Genomic DNA, 21861 nt, shown 5'->3' with positions numbered 1-21861 from the left:
GATGCTGCGATAGGTCTGTTTAATAAGGATTGAACTGGAAACAAAGAATTTAAGCAACAAATCGAACGCGACCGGTGCTTTGCAGGCACACAAAGCGGTAGAGACTGCCTTATAGTTTCCGAGCGAGGAGTTTCAGCGAACGCCGAGGCACTTCACAGGCTGTATTTCAATCAGAGAGAAACCGCAAATGAGCAGATGAAAGGACAATCACAATGTCTGTTCAGTAGCTGTTCTGCAGCTTTCGACCATGGCCAAGGTGAGGTTGTTTTTGTCAGCTTTTATTTCCAGGGTCAAGGATGAACTTTTAAACTAAGAGATACTTTATAACAATAACTCAAGACGCGTTGGTGTTGACCCTGTCGAATAGATCAATTCATAGTGGTAAAACCCTATAGGAGCCATAGTTGTGGCCTTGATAGTAGGGATGGGGGGGGTGGTAAAGAGCTTAGACTGCAGTGAAAGCATGGTTTTAATGATAAGGCTGGCAGTATTGTGTGGGGGTTTTTCATGAAAAGACCAAAACTAACAATGCGTAGGTGCATCTCCCAATACTCCTAATCTGTCTGTGGTACTCATTCTCGAGCCCATTGTTTTTGAACGGCTAAAACATCTCCTTAATCAGCTGGGAAATGTGTTTATTAGTAAACATCACTCAAACAAATGAAAATAGTGCGTTTGTTTGGGACTATTTTCAGGCTGCGGATTAACATACGTGGTGCTCCAGTGAGTATTTGGGGCAGCAAGTGTATGTGGGACTGACTAAAACTACACCCCAAGCTCCATGTTATGGACAGAACATATCAGCCAATGGAAAAACACAATGGCCCGATATGGCACAGCGGAATATAATATATTAAGCTTTGAATACACAGACTATATTTGTTAGCAGGATCAATTCATTGTAGATTTTGGTCATTTCATGAGATTTGACGATGCCAGATCAGCAAATGCTCATCAATGGCAATAACAAACCTTTTTTTTCCTTTTCAGCCTGGTATGACTTTATTTAAAAATCAAGACCAGCCTCTAACAATTATTCTTGGCAGGCTCCAGGCCATTATTTGGATCATCTCAACTAGTTGGTGTAAAAGTGAAAGTTCTGCTCAAGAATGCAGTCCAGTGGCCGCTGTGTGTGCGAGGAGAGGAAGTTGTCTTTCCTGCCAAGTCTTGCTCCGGACAAAGTTAATCTTTTCTTAAAATCTACTCCTTGTGGCAGCAAGTGTTGGTAGGACTCTGAGGGCAGCACAGTGAGTGCCTGTCTTGAATAATGAGCTCCAGCTAACAAACTACGCTGTCGGAGGCTGTGTTGACAAAGACCACAGTAGGAGCCCTGCCATGCCATGGGCAGGCCAGCTCACCCGGTGGCATTACAGCAAGAGCACATTTTTCCGGTTGCTGGTTTGAGAACATGGTGTGGGCGTGTGTTCATTTACACAACAATGCCCCCCTGCTGTGTTGCAGGGTTGCCTGCTTAGATGCCTGAGTGAAGATGTGTGCTGGATTGTGTCCCCACACAAGAGCAGCCTCAGATGTTCCGGTGAATGTTCAGCTCAGAGTGTGACGTTTTCAAGTGTGATGGAGATGACTTCACGCTCACAAGTGTGTATGTTTATATATATATATATATATATCCAAGCAAACGGAGTGTGGGAGACCCTCTGCCAATCCATTTAAACTATGCCCCGGTGTAACTGCATGCAGATTGACTGCTTTCTACATCCCTCTTCTGCTCCGTCTCTCTCTTTCTTAGAAAACACACACACACAGACACACATGCTTTGGCGAGGAATGCAACAGTTTGATGTGGAGAAATCTGACCGATGTGGAAGCATCAGTTGCTCCTCAGCCTGTGAGCTGTAACACGAGCCAAATGAAACCAAATGTACGACTGTATTTTTAGCCGACTGTGTGCTCGCTAACCTGATCCGAGTGCCGTTGAAGTTTCTGGGCAAAAACTGAAAAGCTCGACCTCGCCCATGAGGACAATCGACTGAGTTTGTTGGAGCGCACACACTCGGGTTCGTTGCATTGGGGAATTGGATTGATGTGTGTTTTTTACAGTACAGCTGTCTGCATGCTTCTCAGAGTGCTGTATTGTAAGCTGCCTGTTTTGTGATTGGCTCTTTCAGACAATCCCAGCCAGGTGTCCAGAGTTCTGGTTGCAATAGAGACATTGGACCTGAATGACAACGCACCCGAGCTGGACAGGCAATACACAACGGCCATGTGTGACTCATCCTCCATTGGGCAGGTCAGTATGTGTTTAAGAGGCCTCTGATGTCTGATAGATGGGTTGTGTTTGCATGAAGAGTTCCACTCCAAAAATAAAATTTAATACCGCTATTTGTAAAGAACAAAAAATATTCAAAGAGTGAAAATTGGTGCAGTCTATTTGTTCTCTTCCACTGCAGGAACATGACAAAACACAATTTGATGCATGTCCATTGTCCCAGGTTCTGCTTTTGTTTCCACTCGCCTTGGGGACAGGTCTCTGGAACTATAATATTATATAGTTTATATATTATTATATATTACTATATTTATATTATTATATTATATATATTATATTCGTTTTTCTCTCTATAACAAGGAGATGCTGCTATCATCTGACAAATGCTGCTGTTAAGTGCACTAAAACTTGATTTATTTAACATTCATACGTTCTTTCTTTACAAAGTTTAGTTTTTTGATTACCTCTAGGTGTTTATGTTTTTTTAATTTTCAAATAAGTGCACTGTAGATTTACTTTAGAGAACAAAGACAATGCATCCAATAACAGTGTTAAATAAATCTTCATTTTAGTACAGCAAATTATTATAATTTGGATGCAAAAAATAGAAAAACAGCATTATATATTGTCTATTGGCCGCCCGGAAAACCCCCATATCGGTCGAACTCTAGGCGGCAGTGCTGGTGAGGATTGTGATTTGTCAAGAAGGCACAAGATATCACAGTACCGGAACCTCACACAGTTCTTAAAAAGTGCAAGTTGTCAAGTTCCTGAATTGGAAAGGGGCTGTAAGTGTTGCTGAAATATCTCAACTTTTGGATGGATGACATTTACAGACATTCATGGTCCCCAGAGGACAAACTGTAATGTAAACCTTCTTGATCCCTTCACTTTTCATTTAACACCATCATCGGGTACTTGATCTGGTACATGATATTCCCATCAGCCTCAGCTGTAGTTCCCGTTTTCTGCCAGTCATCTAATGTTAGCATGCTAAGATGCTAAGCTAACAACAGTGACATCTCCTATAAAAAAAACCTCACTTCAAAGCAGTTTTCATTCAATAAGAATGTTATACAAAACCATGGCTATTCAACTATAGGAGCATATAAAGTTCACCAGTACATCTATTCAGATACGGCAGCGTACGGCTACAGTGTGCCCATTCACCACTGAGGCAGGTGAATCCCCAATGGCCCGTTATCGGAACGCAGCAGCTATTCAGATTGTAATTAAACTCGAGTCTGCTCTCAGACTTTCTCCCTCCTTCCTGCCATCAATTTTTTTGTGTGCTTCTATTTCTCAGCATCATGGTGTTCTTACTTGATCCCGTCTCAATTATAGAAATCATCTCTGCGCTCCTCAATCTCTCCCTGGAAGCCATCCTTTGCTCCCCCCTCCTCATCCTCCATCCTCAGTATTCCACGCCGGCTCCATCGCCATCATTTGGTGTCTTGGCCCATCTGTTGTTTTTTTTTTTCTTTTGCTGGTGTTTTTTTTTTTTCAGCGCTCCCCTTGTGTCTTTGTTGTTTCTCGCCACTAAATCTGTGATTTGGTGGCAGCGACGTTGATTTGTTTTTTCCGTCTGTGACGTTGGTGTTTGTGTTTGTGCACGACGTGATGCACAAACAGTTCAAGGAACAGAGATTGTGATATCGTTGAATGTGTTTTGGGTTTGTGTGCGTGCACGTCTCTCTGTCTCTCTGCGTGACTTAGTCATTAGACAACACGCGTTTGAATATTCACACCCAGCAACTGATAACATAATGTGACTGCACAGAACAAATGTTCCCCCGGCCTGCAGACACTGACTAACTTCATCCCCACGTTCAGTCTCGTAACTAGCACTCGAAAGCATTTCAGAGAGGGCGTCTTGCATAATGACGACCAGACTTTTTCATTAGAAATAAATTACCCATCAGTTTAGGCTCTGGGGGAGATTCTTCTTCATTTTTTTTTTTCAGATTAATTTCGTTACGATCGCCACTGTGGGCTTGGCGCGGATTCCATTACCAAATTGAAAGCCACACTGCGTCGTATTTGTGAACGGCGGTTCACGTCGGACACAGTTATTTATTGGGTGTGAGTATCAGACCCGGTCCGCCTGTGTCTCTCGGCGGCTAATTGTTTGGATTCCTGCTGACGTCGGCTAATGCTTTGGAGCTAAAAGCACTCTCTGTGTAACTGTTTCTGCCAATACCTTCTTTTTTCCCCTCGACCACCCCACCCCCTCACACACACACACACTCACACCCTCCCCTCACCCTATCTCGTCTGCTCTCTCTATCTCTGGGTTTCAGGTGGTGCAGGTGTTGCGGGCGATTGATAGAGATGAGGGAGGGAATGACAGCACTGTGTATTTCAGCATCCCTCCGGAGTCCAGCTCTGCCCTCAACTTCAGCGTCAGGGACAGCGGTGGTAGGCACTCAATCTTCTCCTCTCTCTGTATATCTCTTAATACCCTTTTTTTCCACTCCCCTGACAGACACACACTGTTTCTCCCCTACTTTGTTAAGGCTCTTAATCCCACATTTTCTTTTCCGCCTTTCTCTTTCCATCTTTGTCTTTTCCCCTATACTCTCTTTCCTCTCCCCTCCTCTCAAACCCTCTGCCTCTTCCCTCCACCTCCCCCTTTCCCTTTTTCTGTCTCTGCCTCTCTCTTCCACCATCCATCTCCCAACTCCGGTGGCCCAATTGTTTTGCTTTGTTATGCTCCTCTCTTTTATTCGTCCCTCTTGTTTGCCTTCCCATACCCTCCACATCCATCTCCTCCTCCCCACGACCACGTATACTTACTGTTTTACAAAGAAAGGCTTTTGAAGAAATCAGAGCTGCTTCATTTAATTCACTTCAGCTCAATTGAATTTAGCTACTTAGCATTTGTTTCTAGTACATACTCATTCTGTTCCGCTTTCTTTGGCCCATTTTCCTCCGCAAAGACACACACATACTGCATGTACAGTGCAAGTACACACTGACAGACATATAAAGTACAGCACAATCATGGAATCACAGGCGTTCTGGCTTCTTAATTCAAGGAAGTGATGTACTACTGATTTTTTTGCATCAAAGCACAGAGTTTAGGGGTTATTTTTGCTGAAAGAAAACTATAAATAAAAAAGAAAATGACATTAAAGTTTCTGCATTCACCAACAAGTATGTACTGTGCTACATTCGCAACCCTTTTGTATCTTTGATCATATTCGCATTCACATTGCTTGTGCATAAAGTGGAAATTATTTGTCCACAAATGTCGCCTGAGGAATTTCCTTGAAAGCAAACAGGGATTTTTGCAGTCAGTGTTTCACAGCAAAACACATTGTGTGTATCCTTGAGCCCTAACAAACACGCTGAATAAAACATAAAACATTTGCAAATTTGAAAATTTTGAAACATGCGCCATTCACTGTGTAGTACCTCCCTGATTAAATCAGCAAGCAGTCTTTTTCTTTTTTCCCCTTTTGCTGTTTTGCTACACTTTCTGACACATTACAGGACTGTTGATCGGTGGAACACCGTGAAACTGAGGGAGGTCTCCAGCTCACCTGCACTACACAGTTGCATTACTGGCAGAAATGCCTGTCCGAACATTGCTCCAACAGTGGTCCTATTTATTTGGTAGAATGAATGTGTCAGGCAAGCTATAGATGTCAGTCCTTTATCAAGACATATAGCAAGTCGATTAGTCCCGTAAACTGTATTTACCTCTCATAAAATCATTTCAAAAGATTCATTTTGAGTTTTGGGCCTCTTTGGGCCAGTGAACAAAACACTTAACACAATATTAACACATTATCATCTACCATTGGCATTTATCGGAAGTCAAGTCTCCGTTCACCTGATGAATGTTTGCTTTGTTTTGGTCTCCGCCATTTTCCAAGGGAAAGCTTTGGCTCTTTGGTAGCTAAATGCTGCGCCCCTTTCACCTGGGTGCCATGCCATTGTTCCGGCAGCCCATTATTCTAAATACCCAACAGTCCAAAAACTGTCCGATTGGACCCAAAAAAAACATTTGTACGACAGCCCCATCATCCCAAAAACAAACGGACATTGCTTCAAAGGCCCATTGCTCCGAAAATACAAAATTTCTGTGCAAGAAATACAAGAACATTGCTAATTATTATGCATAATAAGAGGCAGAGTGGTGGGTCATGCATTCGCCAGCAGAAAAAAAAAATCTGGAAGGTCTGTTGAGGTCATTCTGCATAATAATTAGCCATGAGCTTTTGTTTGTTCCTTTTTCGGAGTAATGGTCGTTTGTTTTTGAGATAACGGGCTGTTGGACAAAGGGGCTTTCGTTCCATTGGGACCTTTTTCAGACAATTTTGGAATAATGGGCCTTCGGAAAAATGGGTAGTCCCCTTAACCAGCTATTTGCTAACTGTGTTGTTCTTCCATTTTGGTGCTGAGCAGGTAGAGTGCAGTGAGTTTATCTGAGCTATTTCACTAAATGAGGTTGATGAGAGTGGTGGCAGCGAACCAAGCAATAAAGTTGCGGGCCACAAAACCAAAGCGCTTAGCTAAAATACGCAAAGCACTCCGGGGGAACAGCAGAGTTGGGTGGTGGGTTGGACAAGCGACCTCTTCTTCACACTACGCAAAGCTATTCGACCCATCTTTAAGATAAAGAGTATTGATTAATCAAGTTAAGTTATCTTGATATGTGTATTCAGTCCCGTGTCCTGACCTGCTCTGGTTAGACTGAGGATCTGGAGGATAAACTCGCTTGACATGCGGAATCAAAGGCCTCTTTGAAGTGTCATCCAACAGCAGAACAGAGAAAAACAAGAACACGCTCTGTTCTCATTTGGACAGCCCCTCTGACAAAGGCTTGCTGCAGCATTTGCTTTGTTAAAAAAACACTAATGACTCAATCTGTGATTCGGATCAGAGAAGATTGTTTTGATAACTGAGTCTGTTTTATATATATTTATACAAATTTGCAGTGCCTTTCATGCCGATTAAATATTTTCCACATAACGTTTGTGAGCTCTCTTATCTGCCGCCTTATTTTTTTGTAGCTTTGTACATTTCATTTAGAGGGAATCTCTCTCCTTGGCAGACACGTCACTGCTCTTTTGTCAGACCAATAGAGACCAGAGCTTTGTTGTCGTTGCTGCTGTTGTGTGAGCCGTTATTGCTGAAATGATAATAGATGCATGGGCTTATGATGTGTTCCATGTGTGTAAGCATACCTGCTTCCTTTGCGGTATAAATCAATCCCCTATTGATTGGACTCGCAAATTTGCAAACGCGAGCACAGTGAAGTATATCTATCACTGACCTCCCGCTGCCATTCAGCACAGGATAACAATGGGAAAATTGCACCGTGCAGTTATCAACGGATTCATTTTCTCCCTTCAGGCCCCACGGCGAGCCTGGTGCTGCTGTCCCAGCTCCAGCCGCTGTCCCGCTCCGGGTACTCCACCCTGACGCTCCACGTGCCGCTGGTCCTGAGGGACGGGACGTCGGGCCTCACCAGCACCGGGACAGTCACCGTGTCCGTCTGTCCCTGCCTGAGAGGAGGGGCACGGGCCGGGGAGAAGGAGAAGGACAAACAGACGGAGGGCGAGTGGGACTGGGAAAGAGAGGCGGTGTGTCTCCCTCAGCAGTCCACACTGCCGTCCCCCGGGCTCAGCACCGCCGCCCTGCTGGCCATCCTGGCTTGTGTTGCCACTCTACTGGGTAAATACTTTGATACATCTGACGTCACCATGAGACGATAACAACAGTGGAAATTTTAAAAAGTGTAATAATAATCATTTTCTGAACCCCTTACTTTTATAACCAACATCATGTTTTCACTACAGCATTATTCATGAAGTTATATCATTAAGATGTTCTGCCTATAAAGGAGTTTGATGCTAATCTAAAAAAATAAAACGATGAGTAAATAGTGTTTAGGGCTGTTTACCCTCCACTTCATCCCTGGGTGTTTAATCTGCATATAAAAATAATGGAGGCAGCAGCGTAAATATTTTCCTTGGTCACAGCTGCTGAATAGTGGGGTTTATTTTCCCTCGCAATTTTGGTCCAGTCATCTCCTCTGGCAAGGTCGGCACTAATCACTGCTAAAATAACAATTTTGAGTGATTATCCGGGCCCTCCGGTTTTTGATAGCGGCATAATAAAATGTCACTGCCACCTTTGCAGAAACTCTGAAATGCTCAATTGGATAATGTGGAGGTGCTGAGAAGGCTTTGGCTCGTGGCCAGCATCATTGTCATCTCTATTTAGCCTGTTGGATCACTACTCATGCCTTGTTGATGGGGGCATTATCATTCTGGAAGAGGCCAGTTCAATCAAGACGGAAACGCAACACGGTGTGAAGGTGATCATGCCGAGCGTGTGTTTTGGTGGGAGTTTAGACTTCAGTTCTCCAAGTGTCAAGGGCAACAACCACACCGGGAAATACACACAACTTTATAGCATTCGCCTCAAGTCTGTGGCCTTAAAACAGAGCTAGAGCTTTGTGCCAGGACAATTTTGTCTTTCACATCGAAAATAGGTTGATGCTAATCCCGAACAGTATAACTGGGCCCCTTCACAAAATGCCGAATGTTCTTACAGAAGCTCAGACAACAGCTCCGTCAGGATCCCATCTGGTTATTAGAAAGGGGCTTGGCATACATAAGAGGGATATCGAGCCATTTGGTAACCACTCGTCGGGCCCCGACGAGGAGAGAAATACATGTTACTCATGGCGTAAAGGTGATCCCTCAGATTGAACGATTAGAGATTTCCCACTCTTCACAGGAATCATTAGATCAGTTTCATGGAAACCAAATAATGCAAAGCTCCGACAATATTAAGGCCGTGGATTTACTTACTGTGGCAGCTTAACCACCTTTGGTGCATCCACATGGAGACGCAAGCACATTATTATCACAGTGTTTATAACGGTGGCAAATGTGCAACACCCGTCCCTGAAAGCACAGTGAGGGAAAGAGAAGGTGAACTGAACACAGCGAGATACAATACGGCACACATTAAAAGCTCTCTTAAAGATGGTGAAGTGTGGAGCAGATTTCAAGTGGTCAGGCCTTCGAGTTCCAGGACTTTGTTCCTTTCACAGAAAAAGCAGTCTGAGCAAAATATGTTTTAGCAGAATGGAGCCTTAAAATTGCCACTTGAAGCTGCTCCATTGGATCTGCTGAAGCTCTGCAGTCTCTTGATGTGTTTTCAGAAAGGCTGAGGTCCATTTCAACATCACAAGCGTTACAGAACGCAAATCAATAGTTTTCATGGAGCTCTAATAAGAGACATAGGCCTACTCAGTACCTCAAGAAATTGGAGCATTGGCATTAACTTATATATAATAAATGATTTATATAGCACTTTTATGAAGTGCTTTTCAGAAACAAACAGATAAAAACCAAAGACAACATGAAAACAACAATAGAATAAAATACAAACAGCAGATCATAAAAACATGAGGGGATGAAATAGAGTTCAAAAATATATCAAATGTATGATTGTATAGAGGTCTATGAGAAAAATGACTCTACTTCTCACTTGATTTATTACATCAGTAAACATTGCAAACATGAGTTTATGGTTTCAGTCCCTAGTTTCAAGTCTTTTTCAATACAGCACGATGCTCATTTTGTGAATTATGGTCCATTTAAAATCACATTGATAAAGCAGGGTATGCTTTAGGGCGGGGCTACCTTTTGATTGACAGGTCGCTACCACGGCGGTCTGTAGTTGTTTGCATTTTCGTCTTACTTTAACTTCACTCTCACGTGTTTTAAGCTCATAAATGATTATTGTAACATTTTGATTGCCTAAAGAATTTGAATTCAGCAATGGCTTGTACTTAGCTCCACCCTCTAGTGTCAATTGTGGTTGCAAAAAACCAAGATGGCGACGGCTAAAATGCCAAACTTCTTATATACAGTCTATAAGTGAACGTAAGGATCAGTTGATTATTCTCAGGTCTTTTTTGGGTAGGTCCTCAAGGCCCCTTTTTGATCAGGTGTCTTTTAAAAAAAACAACATTTCAGCAATTCCCTATTTTGACTATATACAAGCAGAATATTTCCACATTTTATACACGATACACTTATTGGGTTTAACGAAAAATCTTGTCAAATAGCAGAAAGAAATCCATCTTTCAGGGTGGACTTCCATCACAGGTATAGCCTTGTGGGACGAAAGCTTGCAGAGCTTGGTTCTTTGCCCGCAGCCCTTTGTCGAATGTAGCTCTCTGCTTTGGGAATATGGAATAAGAGTCGCCGAGTCATGGGAGAATAAAGCGTCCATTTGCCTGACTGGAGCTCAAAGTCGATTACACAGTGGAGGCATGTAGCCTGCTGATATGATACACCAGCCCTCTCACCCTAAGGCCTCTGCTCTATTTGTTTTTGTCTCTGTGTCTCACCTCTTTGTCTGACTGAATGTCTCCCTTCGCTCACTCTCTCCTCTTCCTCCTTCCCTTTATTTCCCCGGCGACTTCTGCCCCCTCCTCCCTTGTTAATCATTTTCTTTTTCCAATTTCTCTCCTATGCCTCGGCATCCTTCATTCCCACCCCTCCGCAGCGGTGAGCGCCCTGTCATTGTCGCTGCGCCGGCAGAAGCGCGACTCCCTGTCACCGCTGGAGGAGGACGACGTACGTGAGAACATCATAACGTACGACGACGAAGGCGGGGGCGAGGCCGACACGGCCGCCTTCGACATTGCCGCGCTCCAGAGCGCCCCGCACAGCTCGCGCTCACGTGGCTATCGCACGCTGGACAGCAGGAATGTGTAAGTAGGCTGAGGGAATGTGTGTGTGTGTGTGTGTGTGTGTGTGTGTGTGTGTGTGTGTGTGTGTGTGTGTCTGCTACATCAGAGAGCGTGCTCACATGTACACATAATAATAATAATAATAATAATACATTTTATTTATATAGCGCTTTTCATAAAACTCAAAGACACTTTACATTAAAATCATCATATATAAAAGCAATACACTAAAAACATAAAATACACAATAGTGGTCACACATTAAAAGCAGTTTTGAACAGGTGGGTTTTGATTTGAGATTTGAATGTGCAAAGGTCAGTGCAGTCTCGGATGTGTTTGGGGAGAGAGTTCCAGAGTTCCACATGTATAACAATTGTTGTTTGATTACATCAAACATCTTGGCTGGCCTCTTTTCATGTGCTAAAAGGAAGTTAGGGAGGAAACAAATTTACCCCCTTCAGAGTAAAAGCTTTCATCCCAGTCCAGCACTTAATTGATCCACTTTAGTAACGGATCGAGTCTTAACTCCCAGATCTTAATCGGTCACCGATCAAAATGCTGAGACAGAAGGCTATCAAGCTCTGCAGTCCTGGGAGAACACTTTGTTGTGCTCATTTTGTTAAAGCTTGTTTACGCTCTGCTACATCAGAGGGCCGTTTGCACCCACTTTGATGTCTCTGCGAAACATTGTTATTGCCTTTGGACTACTAATTAGCTCCGATGAATTCCGGCAAGCCATATGGAAAGGCCATAAACAAGTACAAAGGCTGCATTAAGTTTATCGGAAATAGCTTCTTGCAATTCATGGAGGTGGACACAACAATGTGACAAAAAAAAAACAACAACTTTAAATCTAACGCAATCCGTTGCAATGTCCCTGCAATAAACACTACCTTTGTGATGTTTTTAATGTGTTTCTTAACTCCCTGTCACGGAGGGACGGATAGTTAAACTTTATGGAAAATTTGAAGCTGCAGTTTGAGGTTCTGTTGTATGTGAGATCCTACAGAGACTTTCGAGCCACATTCACACAATGCATCTCTGTTTTCTTGGCGAGTTGCAACAGTTCTATAATGTCTCCTGTGGCTCTTGAGGAAGCTTTTGTTAAGACTGGGAAAGTAACCCTGATTGTCTTGGATTTGGTTTAGTGACTACAATTTCTAACAGAACCCCCGTGATACAACAGTTTGTAGCTTGGTCTTCATACTAGAGGCTAGAAGTCAAGATATCTTGGCCTTTGATTCTGCAAAAATATTCTCAAATTGACCAGAGATGGTGTGTTCTGGTGGGCCAGAAAGTTAAGACATATACCAGTACAATGTCCCAGGCTGATTCCCACCAGAGACCTTTTTTTTCCTGTCACTCTCTATTGTTTGCTGTCAAAATAAGTCAAAAATGGCAACCGACTTACCAAAAATAGACATGATAAATTAATTACAGATTCTGCCTTGTGTCTCACAGACGTTACGCCCATCAAAACCAAGAAAAAGCTCGCACCTACAGCTGGGCTCAGAATCCGGGCGTGGAGCACAACTACTCAGGATCGGGAGGGCCTCTCTACGGTCGCCTCTGTTACAGCAGCCACACGCTGCCCGTCCTCCGACGCACACCGGGCGGAGCATTTGAGCCAGGCCTGGCAGAGCTGGGGTACCGCTTTCCTGGAGGCCAGCCAGACCACTCTCTGGTCATCCAGAACCAGGGAGCCATGGTGGGGGCGATGGAGTCCGGCGCGATATACATAGCTCCCACAGACATCAGCACGGGCAGCCGAACCGGAAGCCGCGACGGGACCGCGCCCCAAAGTGGGGTGAGCACGTCGGACGGTGGGACTCCGAGGACCAGCGACAGCCAGGAGAGAGGAGGAGGGACGGGCACTGCGAGCAACTGCACTGAGGGGAGCAGTGAGGACAAGGCGAACCACGGTCAAGATGTGGACTGGGTAAGGACCCCGCTTTCACACCAAACACACAAGTTGGGATCATAGTTAAACTGATCTAATTTGACCCCAAATATGCTCCATGATAAGCAGCCAAATGCGCTCTGGTTGATAGAAGGCTTGAATTTTGCTTCACGAAGTTAATTTCTTTGCAATTCAAGCAGTTATGTTATTTGACTCTTTGATCAAAGTCAGAAAATGGATGTCATTGTTGTCTCCATAGCAATGTTGTCCGCAGCATCCAAGCTAGCTGTTTTGAATGATGTATCGCTTTCTGTGATGACGTTCTATATTCTACATACTTGTCTGGTGTGAAACCGGCCCTTGAAGGGATTCTGTGCTGCAACACAGTTTAGTGGAGGGGTGGATGCTTCGGGAAGGAGAAAGGGTGATAGACACTGCATCGAGTAATGAATTAAAACTAATTAAGCTATTTGATCAATGATCGATGGCCGCATTGGAGAAACCATTACATTTGAATGAATGACTAAATTATTAGATTAAATAAGCAAAGGAGTAAGTAAGAAACTGATTAAACAAATGGTAACGATGCATTCTTGCACGTTTTGTGTGAGACTGCCATATGAATGGACTCTGTACTAAAACACTGTTTAGTGGATGAATGGATGTTTCAGGAAGGAGGAAAGGTGATGGACGTTGCATCGAATAACGAATTAAAATTGAATGAATTACTTGATTAATGATAGATGGCTCCATTGGGAAAAACATTAAAGTCGGATGAAGAACTCAATTATTAAATTGAATAAGCAAACGAGTAAGTAAGAAAGTAATTAAGCGAATATGAAATAATTATTATGTTATTTTTCATCTCGGTACGATGGCAGAAATGTCCGGGACAATGCAGGAGGAAGTTGATGAATCAGAGATATCAGCACATTAATGTCCTGCTGTTCGTTATCTTTTCTATCTTTTGTTTTATTTATTGGGCCACAAAAAGGCTGTCCTGCCCTTACTTTAATTTTCAAATATTTTATCTCTCCATCACTTCCCTCTCCATTTCCCCCTCACAGTGCAGTGTTAGCTCATTCTAATGTTCAATTAATATCTCTGGCTTCTTCCAACTCTGCCTTTCTTCCACTTTGTTCGGCTCAATGTCTGTCTCTCCTTCGTCTCAATCATCTTCTTTTTTTTTTTTTTAATCATCCCCTTCTTTTCCTCCATTCGGGCCCTTTATCCCCCCCGTCTTTCTCCACGCCTCTCATTATATGGTCCCACATCCCATTTTGTGTTACTGTGACCACACCTAACAGAGCCACACCCTACCCCAGCCCCGAACTGAAACCCCTCGTGCTCGCCTACGTTCCCTCCAGGTGCAGTCGGAGACGCTACCCAGGGAGCATCACCTCGTCATGACCCGATCCGGATCCGTGATGGGCCAGGGTCACGGCGCAGGAGGATGGGTGTGCGACTCGACTACCCTTCCCATGGCGGGACGCAGGACCTCCCGCGGGGGCCTGTCCCCGAAACGCACAGGCTCCGGTCAGGCCGAATCTGACTCCAGCGGCGGCGGAGGAGGAGGAGGAGGAGGAGGGGCGGGAGGTGGGAATGGAAGTGGGGGTGCCTCCACAGATGGACAACAGCAACCTGCCCATGGACGCAACTATGCCACCGTCCTGCAGGGTGAGATGTGTGGACAGAGGGACTATCCCGGCAGCTTGGGGAGAGGAGGACTGGAGATGGGGAGCAACTTTATGGTGGCGAGGCCAGACAGGGAGGGCGGAAGGATATCATCTGTCTACCCGGAAGCGGCTGGCTTTATTGGGGACTGGCGTGATCGGATGGGTCTGGGGGGGTATGTTTTGGGCAGGAGGGATATCACCCCCCAGCTCTTTCCCTTCCCGGGGCAGCCTCGTGGAGCGTACGGCGGGGTGATGGGCTACGGGGGCGGCTGGGTTCCCGGAATGGAGGCCGCAAGAGGAGCCCCGGGGCCCGGCGGCCCCTCCCTGGCACTGAGGGTGGGTGAGTTCCTGCGTCTGCGTCTTGCCCAGGTCACTTTTGACCCATCGCAGCCGCCGTACGACTCTGTGCAGGTGTACGGCCTGGAGGGCACAGGGTCCCGGGCTGGATCCCTCAGCTCCCTCGAGAGCGAAGGAGAGAAGGATGCGGAGAAAGAGGAGTGGGGGGCGGGGCTGGAGGAGTGGGGCCCCCAGTTCCAGAAATTAGCCCAACTCTTCAAAGACAGGGAGAAGGAAAAGGAAGAGGAGGAAAAATATGAAGTGGGTGCCAAAAAGGAGAATGAAAAGAAAGACGAGCCTGGGAAGACAGAGAAAAAAGAGGGAGGGGAGCCGGCCAGGGAGGAGGGGAAAGACTGAGGGATGATAAAAACGAAACAAATAGGGGCAAAGGGGGTGAGAGGGAATAGGGGGATGATGAAAAGGCAACCAGAGCTAGAATAATGTGAAGAGAAGTTAAAGGAGAGAAAGATGAAGAGGCAAAGTAATAAAAAGAGACAGAGAAAAATGAGCCTAGGGAGGGTGGAGAGTGCGAGGGCAGGGAGGGAGTGATTGATGTAATTTAAAGCAATAAGTGTTGAAACGCTGATATGGTTGAGCACAGATACTGAGACAATGCAGAGGCTGCTTCTGCTCGGGGCAGCAACAATTTGTTAAACGCTTTGGACAAAGAAAAACAACCCAAACATTCAAGACTCGATTTAATTCAACTCGCAACATACATGGAATGAGAAACAGCGGGAAGCGAGAAGAAAGACGTTTTCTCATCGTGTGTGTGTGTGTGTGTGTGTGTGTGTGTGTGTGTGTGTGTGTGTGTGTGTCGGTCTGCTCTTTGTGTCACCGTGTGTGTGTGTGCGGGGGAATACAGATGTGCGAGCAGGAGCACGTGTGTAGGCGTGGGTGCATACGTGTGCATATTTATCGAAGAGAGAGCGGATAGTGGCGGCGAGAAAATCACGATACCCAGAGACAATTTAAAGATGAGGACGGGGACAAGTAAGCTGCGACATTAGTTTCCGGGACAACGTGCAAGAAAAAAAACTTTCAACGAGGAAGGTTAGGAAACTAGGATAACACAGAAGTGGAAGGGGATGGTATATGTATTTAAATATGAAGTGAACGGGACATGGGATGGACGTATAGAGAGCGAAGTGGTCGGGGGACGTGAGACGATTGTACAGAAACTGTTACTTTTCATTCCGTCTGCAGCGGCAGAAAAGTGAATTATTCAGCTCACCACTTCATTCCAAATGAAAATGATGAATCATTTAAATCCTGCAAAAGATTCTCCTCCGCTCAGCCCACAAGGAAAACAGACATTGTGAAATATTTAAGTGATTTAGGGATGTGATCCCCCCCCCTCCCTCTCATCCCTCAAGCTTTTTGTAGTCGAGTGTTGGTATGTTTACAGAGGTTCACACACAAACACACACAAAGACACAGAAGAACTTATGAACACTATAAGGCTTTGATTGTACTACAGTGAATTATAAAAGCGAAAGCGTACCGCCAGTGTTCCATCTGCTACGTGGAGTGACGACGTCTCTATTATTCATCTCTTAAATGTTTTTATGGAAGAAGTCTCCTATTTTCTATGCGTAACCCCACTGTAGTCCCACTTGATACGTCTTGAGGGAAGAGTATGCATGATTGTATGTATGAACCTAAAAAGTCAATCAACTCCATCTTGAACACTCGTCCTCCCCAAATGAAAAGGTCCACGGCTCTGTAATGAAGCTACCACAGAGGCTCCCTCGACAGGCTTTTCTGTTTTTTTTCTGTTCCTGTTAAAGGTCAGGATGCAAATGAGCTGGAGTTTTCAGCTGGAATGCACTTTTTTTTACCGTGTGATGTTCAACAATAGATAACGAATTACGTCAAAGATAACAGTTGTTTTATAAGATGTCAATGAAACAAAAAAAAAAAAAAGATACAATGTTTGACTGTACGTAAAAGCATTTCAAATGTAAATACCACTGAATATTATTGCTAAAAGAAAGTATATAAAATGAATAAAGAGTGATAAAAAAATATCCAAAAAAAAAAATCTAAACTTGTCCAAATGGAGCACTGTCGGCACCGTGTATTATGTACCGTAGATTAGTAATGGGCTCACTGAGCTGGACTTCACAGCCTCCTGGACTGAAAACAACACCATGTATTCTACACCTGTGTAATAAGTGAGCAGGTTTGGTTTGCGCTCGCACTCGTCTGAGATGGACAAGCCAGGGATTCAATTATACATGAGCCCTCTGGCAGATGTTTGTTCAGCAAAATATCAGTAAGAAGAAGCCTCAGAGCCTATAGCCGGTCCCACCGAGGATCCCAGTGGGATGAACATCTAATGGAGCGAGGGGGAAATTCCCCTGATGGGCACGCAACAAAATTTCTGTAAAAGCGGAATGAAACACTTAAACGGAATTTGTAATAAGTTTCGAAGACAGCTCTGTCGTTAGTGTTGCACTGCCTGAGAGATATGGAACTTAAATTTTATGGATCGTAACTTATCTCTAGAAATATAATAAACTGTACAGTTAAGAGTAAGATTTTTAATAAAAAATCGGGGGAAAGTGACTGTCCATCAAAAGTTGTCTCGTGCATTTCAGGCAATGCAACTCAATGACCGTAATAACATTGCATTTTGCTGTGCGTTGACCGCTGCATAGATCTAAAGTCAAGCGAATTCTCTAATTTTGTGGAATAATAACCCAACAGACTTTTTATTTTTGGAGCCCCCAGGGGAATTTCACCTCCTGCCCAAACCTGAATGTGGACATCTTTGGTGTGCCATCGCAGAAATGTCACCGTTTGTCGCCGGTTCGTTGTAAAGCCACCCACACATGTCAAGCTGTCTGCTTTGCTATTGTCCACCCATGAATCTTGTTGTCAAGGTCTGCTTCAGTCGACACTTGAACCAGTCAGGAAGTCAGTGCACGCTGACTGGAACGAGACCCATACACATACACTCTGTACCCTTTACCTGAGCCACAGGCTTGTCCATACAGTGCCACTGTGCAATCTGCATGGTATCAGGACCAATGTACAAATACTGCACAATAACCGGAGAAGAGTGGAGGGGAGAGGGGGGGGGTGGGCAGAACCTCAGCTGGGGATCTAAGTCTATTTAGCTGATCAGCAATACCTCAACATCCTAACGCTACTTAAACCTTTCATCAGCTATGAGCCACTGATCCAAAGTGACACGGCATGTGGCCCGTTAGACACTTGCAGCAATACTGTGTGCCAAACTTGAAGGAAAATTCTGGTTTACTACAACTTGGGTCTTATTTTCTTCGTTGGAGCAAAAAACACAAGCTTACAGGTTTATAACAAACCCCAGACAAACGTATTCCTAATAACGCTCTGTGGTAAACATAGAAATAGAATAGGAGTAGAACGAGCTTGTTGATTCCACCATGCTTTAATGCTACACTGGTTACAGAAAATAGACACTCATCTGGAGAGAGCAATGTGCTTTCCAACACTGTGACAAAAGTGTGGAGATGAAGCCTAAAGTTGTTCAATTTGACTCATTTACTCTGGCCCACTCTGCTTTGTAACGTTACTGCTCCACTGCTCTTTTTAGTGGTTACTGCAGAACCTCAGCTCAGTGAATCCGCCACTTGCCGTAAGTCTGTTTATTTTTTAAGGAGGTTAGCTACAAGGCTCTGACGTCTCTTGATCCAAGGTACTTGAATGAGGGATAATTACAAACATTTTACACTAAGTCGTGTCTTGGGCGAATTGGCACTAGATATCAAAAAAGCAACCACGCAGGAATGAAATCCATCTGCTCGGCGCTCCAGCCGCGTGCTGAATTTGTATTTGCTAAGCACCAGTCGTCGTTCTCCCGTTCCCATTTCAGTGTGTTTATCTGATTCCTGATCAGTTAAAACTTTAAACGGGTTGGAGCAGGACCAATCTTTAGCCTAAGAAAAACAACAAGGATGGCGATCAGATAAAGTATGTTTGCTGTCACAGTTGTAAACGTACTATGTGGCTTACCTGGGTGCAAGACAGAGCCTTCAACTGGTTTAGATCTCACTAAACTACTGACTTTTATGTACAACCTTCTGGGTTGTCTGACCTGTTACTTTCTATCTGACTCTGTTGTAGCAATGTTGCCATTTACTTAAAGAAATAATGGTCAAAACTACAAAAACAAGACCCAAATTGTAATAGACCAGAATTATCCTTTGAACCTTATTTTATTGGAGTTGAATGTCAAACGATTTAGAACGGACGGAACAAAAATGATAATGTTACACCTAAAAATGACTGCCAAAGAACTTGGAGCCATTCTGTTATGAGGACAAGTATCGTTCTGAAGAGCACTAATGTGTCGCTTTGCCAGTGCATCATCCGGGCCCTGTTTTCTTGAGCGTTTTGGTCGAATGTGCTAACTTTCTGAGTCGCTTTTGTCTCTCGACACAGAAAAGCTCTCCTCATTTTCATAACAGTATTGCCAATTCTGGGACAGCCATTGCAAAAGCAATTAGCATGGTATACCAGTAAGTCACCTTTCTTGCCTTGCCAATTATGTGGTTTATTCCACAGTCCTGATTGGCTCCAGGTGCTTCATCTCCCCTGATTGGTCTAATTCAAAGTTCTCCTCTGGCTGATTGGTCAAAATCAACGTGATGATTCTCCTGATTTGTCTTATTTCGGTGTTCTGGAGTGCTGCGCCGACTGAACCTTTTGACGGAGCTGATTATGCCCCCTCCTGAGCCCGGCAAATTGGTTCAATCAACAGCGTGATTAGTTGAATCAGTTCTTTTTAAATAGAATAAAAGCCTGCGGTCTCTGCAGCACTCCCTGCTCAGATTTACTGACCCGGAGTGACTGATGAAAGCGGACCTGCCAGTCCATTTTTTCAAGTCCTCTGTCCAAAAAAAAAAGAAAAAAACCCCCAATATACTGAGGATACTGAAGTCACTCTCAAAGGACGAGAGCAGCTATGTTAGCATTTAGATATGTTGACATGTAGCTTAAGGGTGCAGGTTGAAGGTCGGGACCTCTGGCTTCTAGAGTCCTCTCGACCGCTTCGGTTCTGTGCCCCCCCCTTTCCCCCGGTCGACTTCATTGCTCCTGCACGATGTTGATACAATTTCCACAATTGCGTGCTGAACAAAGTGTATTTATTTCTGTTGTACTTTTTCTTTTTGTAAATTTGAATAAAAAAGGAACTATTTCAAAGAGATGAGTCAGACCCAATCTGTGCTCCTTTCTGCAGTCTCCCGAGTTTCTGGATAATCAGACTGCTTGTGTGTGTGTGTGTGTGTGTGTTTGTGTGTGTGCGTGTGTGTGTGCCCTCTGTGTGTGTGTGTTTGTGTGAGTCTTTAAGAGAAAGAGACAGAGTGAGAGTGCGATCGAGACATGTTCTGTGCAGTGCATACAAATACGTTCAGAACTTGCGAGCATGTGTGTTGTTGCGAGTAGGTGGGTGTACCTGCTCAAATTGGCCATTTGAATTTCCAAACCACAGACTGTGTGTGTGTGTGTGTGTGTGTGTGTGTGTGTGTGTGTGTGTTTGTTTGTCTGACTGCAGGATGAAGGAACACCTTGTCTGGTGTGATCCAGGCCGGTGGGGGGATGTGAGGTCAGTAATAGAGGACAGACGGAGAGAGGACTGCAGAGCAATCACGCTCTCAGACAAAGGTGGGAGGGGGAGGGGGGGGGAGAGAAGTTCTCTGTTTCTTTGCCGGCAAAAAAAAAAAGGACATTTGGAACTCAAGAGCAGCAGCAAATAGAGCAGACCCGACAGCTGCGACCGAATAATACGAGGCCCCCTTACCAATCCTTGCAGCTCCCCTGTGCTCTGCAGCGCTTCACCCCGGTTCAGTGATGGATCGGGGTGATGTGTGCCACCGCTGTGTGACTGAATGGCTGGTTAAAAAGATTTATTACAATAAATCAAATATGAAGGAGGGGATTATTTCTACATGATGGTTTAGACAATGATCGCGTTAGCTGGGTCTCCGCTTGATTACAATGATAATACCCGCCTCGAGTCAGGGAGAGGGAGAGGGAATGGATGGGGAGAACCGTATTAGCAGTTAATATGCGAGTCTGTTGCATTACATAAAACCGTATTTGTGATTGGGTTAGAGCTGATTCCGCTGAGCGCTGAGAAAAAAAAACAAACCCTCGCCATATCTTGTGTGTCTGTGCGTTCCCATAATCCTGAGATTCTGACTTCCCCCCCACGGAAGCTAACATCATGTAACATCAAGAGGACTCCAAGTCAGTTGGAGGCAAAACAGAGCTTTGAATGGTTTTAACCCCCCCCCGCCACCAAACTGATAAAACACATCAACTTGTAACCGACACGACGTTCTCATTGATTTGGAGCTCCTATATGTGCGTTCATCAGTCTGCCTGAAGCATCAACACCGCAATGCAGCATTCTAGGTGAGTTACTGCTGTCATGGCACTGTCAATAATTACAGCATGCATAATTGATCATATAATGGCGGAGCTGGAGATAAAATGAGCTCTGTTAATGCCATACACCGAGGAATGACTAACTGCACTGTACTGGAAAGCTACGTACACACTCAACGTGCTGCAGGATTGCATCACAGGACACACAAGTTTGTGTGTGTGTGTGTGTGTGAATTCAAGTACATGGAGATTCCTCATTCTGTTTGAACCTTCCTGACACAGAATCCCTCTGGCTATTCAGCACAGTGCAAGTGCGCAAGACACAAGTTGGTGTGTGTGTGTGTGTGTGTAGCTACAGTGTGCATTTGAGGTTGTGCCTGCATATCTTTGGATCTCAAGAACATAGGCTTTAACATATACAGCACGGAAACACATGAAACATGTATAGGCAGGTGACTTTCGACAGTCTTCCTGGCCCGTAGTTAAACATCTAACAGGCCCCAAATACCTCTTTCCACTAAATGTAGTGCTTTTATGTGGGGGTGGGTTTCAATACGGGGAAAACCCTCTCCACGTGTGTGTGTTTTGCAATGATCAGTGTGATAAAACT

General features: G+C 44.5%; 1 protein-coding gene across 8 annotated transcripts in view; it reads left to right on the top strand.

Moving 5' to 3' along the window:
* Positions 1 to 21320, top strand: part of cdh24b (cadherin 24, type 2b) — a 133117-nt gene extending 111797 nt beyond the window's left edge. For 6 of the 8 annotated variants that reach the window (XM_031854781.1, XM_031854774.1, XM_031854775.1 and 3 more), the window contains 6 exons: positions 2130 to 2251; positions 4531 to 4648; positions 7595 to 7915; positions 10772 to 10979; positions 12420 to 12897; positions 14166 to 21320. In XM_031854781.1, the coding sequence (XP_031710641.1) occupies positions 2130 to 2251; positions 4531 to 4648; positions 7595 to 7915; positions 10772 to 10979; positions 12420 to 12897; positions 14166 to 15227 (2309 nt within the window). In that variant the 3' untranslated portion in view covers positions 15228 to 21320. Of the gene's footprint in view, positions 1 to 2129; positions 2252 to 4530; positions 4649 to 7594; positions 7916 to 10771; positions 10980 to 12419; positions 12898 to 13925 lie in introns of all 8 variants that reach the window. The other 2 variants (XM_031854778.1, XM_031854779.1) reach the window with 2 other exon arrangements.
* The last annotated feature ends 541 nt before the right edge of the window (positions 21321 to 21861 follow it).

Source organism: Anarrhichthys ocellatus, unplaced genomic scaffold, assembly GCF_004355925.1.
Source record: "Anarrhichthys ocellatus isolate YVR2014 unplaced genomic scaffold, GSC_Weel_1.0 scaffold15, whole genome shotgun sequence".
Classification (NCBI taxonomy): Eukaryota; Metazoa; Chordata; class Actinopteri; order Perciformes; family Anarhichadidae; genus Anarrhichthys; species Anarrhichthys ocellatus.
This window is presented reverse-complemented; position numbering and strand designations above follow the sequence as displayed.